The following is a 3,791-nucleotide window of genomic DNA, read 5'->3' on the forward strand; positions in this document are numbered from 1 at the left end:
AGTTTCCAAACATCTGCAGTTTGAAGGGGCGCTGCTGTTTGCTCTCTGTCCACTGCGCTCAGTGGGAGCTGCGGACCGGCTTACACACTTAACTCCAGTAAAAACCTTACAAAAGGATTGACTTGATAATGACCACTGGATACTGTCTGATCACAACATTCATTCTTTGATTGATAAAGAAACTGACACATTTAATTCTGACTGAATGATTGGGCAAAAAATAAAGACACTCCACCTCACAGCCCATGTAACATACACAGAAAAAAGAAAAAGAAGCATTTCCAAAACTGAAGAAACTTCTTGTATCCGTGTTTACAAAATTAAATACTTTCTTTCAATTATCAGACTAAAAATACGTGTGTCTCAGGTATGTTTCCACTAAAGGAAGTCTCTCACGCTTACTGTCTGCATTTAATAACCTCTCAAACATAAAGAGGCATAAGCTAGATAAAGTGATAAAGTAATAAAACCACAGGCACACGGATCAATGTAAAAAGCATTTAATAAAGTTATGAAAAACAGTTTTTTAAAACAAAGCAAAACACAAGGCCAAATTCAATCGCATACATGTATGAAAATACAAAATAACACTGTAAAAAAAAGACTATTAATATTACATAATAAATTGAGGATTCCTTTCAGATTTTTTATGATAGGCAGAAAACAGTAAGGGGGTTTAAAAAAAAAAGAGTACATGCTGCCCCCTTGTGTTAAAACAGCACAATATTCTTGAGGAGCATTTTACTCATCGACTGTCTGTAAATCTTTGACAAAAAATTTGAATGACCTCAAGAAACCAGAGATCAATTGAGGCAGATGTGCTTGAAAGGCAGTGACAGCCCCACCCATTTGCCACTCTGTTGTACTGCCTTCCTCCCATCCAGCAGTTACTGATCCTGCCATGTCCCTCGCCGTCTTCCTCTGCATTCAGCTCTCCACGCCGTATTTGTCAAAGTTCCGCAGAATAATGCCGAGCTCCAGCTCCACCGTGCCCGCCGCCCCCGTATGGAGCCGGTAGCGGTCAGCCCCACTGTAGATGACGTCCGGGAACCGCAGCTGGGGCCCCCCGCCCACGAAGCTTTGTGCCAGCTGCTCCTGCCAGGATCCGAGCGGCCTCCAGGTGGCGCAGCGCAGCCGGTGGTGCCCGGGGCTGGAAGGCACATGGCAGTAGCCGTAGCCGGAGAGCTCACAGCGACCGAACGAGTCCTGGTGCCAGACCTGCAGGTGCAGTTTGGGCCAGCCTTTAGGGGGCAGAAAAAAACAGCGGAATATAAGAATATCAATATAAAAATCCATCATTTTTATTTAAAATTTCAGGTAATTAACAGGAACATATACTGTAACTGCCTACTTTTTATTTTAGGGTTTGTTCTGCTGTATTATGTGAACTTTAATTGTCATAAAAACTGACCAAGTATCTCCTACTGTAAGAAGGGAGATTACACTTTTTCATTTTTTTTCCCCTTTTTCTCACTAAATTTATTTTCTAATTATTAGTATTTATTAAGTATCTAGCTTTTCACTAAGGCTCTTTCACCTTGCAGCCCCTTGGTGGCGTAGTGCAGGTCGATGGGGTGACTCCAAAAGGCCACGTCCGAGGTCTGGGGAGAGTCCACCTGGGTCTGGCCCTCCCTCAGACCTGAAAGGAGCCTCCAAGCTCCTCCTGAAAGAGAGGCAGCCATCAGAAACCCTCACACCAGTGTACACAGAGCCAGAGGCAGACAGACACAGCACCTGTGTGAATTCCCCATTTGCAGAGCAGGCAGCCGTCAGAAACCCTCACACCAGTGTACACAGAGCCAGAGGCAGACAGACACAGCACCTGTGTGAATTCCCCATTTGCAGAGCAGGCAGCCGTCAGAAACCCTCACACCAGTGTACACAGAGCCAGAAGCAAACAGACACAGCACCTGTGTGAATTCCCCATTTGCAGAACAGGCTGCTGTGAGGGAAACCACTGGCGCCTACGATTTGTCCAATTATGTGGAGCTCAGCCATCCTGTGGAAGAAACAGTGACAGGATTTAGGCATCGATGCCAATAAGATGAAATAAATTTTTATGTCTGCATGTTAATTTGGCTACTGAACTGCTGTAATACTGAACCTCCCCCCTTGAACTCTGGTCCTTCTACAGTCACTTTAAAAACAAACCAATCACCTTAAACTTACCTTTTTGCACAAATGAAGGAATGTCTAAATCAGGGGTGGCCGATCCAACCCAGAAAGGGCCGGTGTGTGTGCGGGTTTTTGCTGCAGCTCCCTAATTAGATTACTAATTAGAGGACTGATTGGCTGAACGGTCCTCACACCTGGATTTGAACAGCTGACCTAATGGTTAAGAACCTGCATACAGACTGGCCCTTTGAGAATAAGATTGGCCACCCCTGGTAAATACATATACTAAATATTTCTGTAAGTACTTCAAATGCTAAACACTGTCTACTATGCACCTTACTATTTTATTTCACTATTTACTACTTCTTCCATTTTATTACTTTACTTTATTCTCCTTAAGTGAAAACCTAAATGTTATTTTACTGCTAAATGTTCTTTTACTGTGCAAACCTTAAGGTGGCTCTGGGCCCAAGAAATTTCATTTTAGGTAATGATGTTCCATTGTTATCTGTATATGACAAACTTGAAACTTGATATTTCCATTCGGGTCATTCCATATCAAATCATCACACTTTCAGAACTCGTCGTCAAGTTTCGTTAAAATCCGTTACGATTAGGTCCGAAAGTGTGATTATTTGACATGGAATGACTCTCATTCTTCACTCTTTATGTTTTTTTTGTTCCTGTCTGGATTATATGTTTGATTGTGTACCACATGCCACCAACCGCACCAAACCAAATTCCTCGTACTTTTCGTACTTGGCGAATAAAATGATTCTGATGCTGATGTTTACAGGATACCTGAATACGTCCAATACGTATAAAAATTCACTCCGCAATTTCTTCTCCTTCACAATATAACCCATTTTTTTTCAATTGTCTAATAATAAGTTGGCGAAAGGCATCTAAAAGGGTTCCGTTAGGTGGAATTATCAGTCTAATTTAAATGCTTAAGTCGGGGTTAGTCGTATTTATTATCCAGCACTAGTTATATAGATAAACTGCAATGACTAGCAAAGTATATAACGCCACACTCAGAAGAATGCATGAAACACTATTCGATTTGTTCTGATATTTACTTGTTCTGCTCGCAACGTTTCATATCTCTAGCATGATAAATATAAATACTAAACTGCTTAGAATGAACGATCAGTTCATTGAAGTTAAACCGTTAAAGTTAGCTAATGTGCTATAATACACACGAATAAAATGCCTCGTGTGTTTATTTTGCAATGCAAACGGGAAAATGAATAAAACATACCGCGCGGTGCAGGAGAACCAGAAGCTGTATTCTGATGTATTAGTACCAGATAATCTTATTTACAGTGATTTATCATCACCAAGGCCAAACGGTGACATAAAACGGAGCCACTTCCTTAGCAACCCCTCGTCAACCGCTCCTTATTGGTGGTGTTCATCACGTGATTCAACAGTCCGTTTCCTTTCCAGGAAGTTATTACAGCTTTGTTTCGACAGGGGGCGTGTTGTTTAAATTCTAATATTCATAAAACCGCTGTAAAATACTATTTCAAGCAATTAAAAATAGCTGTCTTCACACAGTCTAACTCAATAAGACGGCAAAAATTAACCAGAGCTACCTAGGTATAATGACATAATGAACGATTAGTAATACAAGCATTGTTTGTTAATAGTTTATTTTGTATTACATGGGCAAA

The 3,791-nt window shown here is 41.2% G+C and overlaps 1 protein-coding gene across 2 annotated transcripts; it reads right to left on the minus strand.

Annotated features, from left to right (window-relative positions):
* Nucleotides 1-484: 484 nt before the first annotated feature.
* b9d2 (B9 domain containing 2) lies at nt 485-3,510 on the minus strand. Of its 2 annotated transcripts, none has more exons than XM_023800559.2 (4): nt 3,377-3,510; nt 1,911-1,999; nt 1,538-1,663; nt 485-1,241 (listed from the first exon to the last, which is right to left on the minus strand). In XM_023800559.2, the coding sequence occupies exons 2-4, from the start codon at nt 1,996-1,998 to the stop codon at nt 928-930; spliced, it is 528 nt and encodes a 175-aa protein (XP_023656327.1). In that variant the 5' UTR covers nt 1,999; nt 3,377-3,510; the 3' UTR covers nt 485-927. The 2 variants fall into 2 exon arrangements, with proteins under 2 accessions (XP_023656327.1, XP_023656328.1); XM_023800560.2 differs by lacking the exon at nt 3,377-3,510 and adding an exon at nt 2,170-2,257.
* Nucleotides 3,511-3,791: the final 281 nt, after the last annotated feature.

Source organism: Paramormyrops kingsleyae, chromosome 18 (assembly GCF_048594095.1).
Source record: "Paramormyrops kingsleyae isolate MSU_618 chromosome 18, PKINGS_0.4, whole genome shotgun sequence".
Taxonomy (NCBI): domain Eukaryota; kingdom Metazoa; phylum Chordata; class Actinopteri; order Osteoglossiformes; family Mormyridae; genus Paramormyrops; species Paramormyrops kingsleyae.

What these genes read in the sequence shown, in the direction of transcription:
- b9d2 (XM_023800559.2), bottom strand. Translation starts at nt 1,998, where the DNA reads ATGGCTGAGCTCCACATAATTGGACAAATCGTAGGCGCCAGTGGTTTC. An exon ending in CAAATGGGGAATTCACACAG is followed by an intron (nt 1,664 to 1,910) that starts GTGCTGTGTCTG and finishes CCTCTCTTTCAG; the next exon opens with GAGGAGCTTGGAGGCTCCTT. An exon ending in CGCCACCAAGGGGCTGCAAG is followed by an intron (nt 1,242 to 1,537) that starts GTGAAAGAGCCT and finishes TGCCCCCTAAAG; the next exon opens with GCTGGCCCAAACTGCACCTG.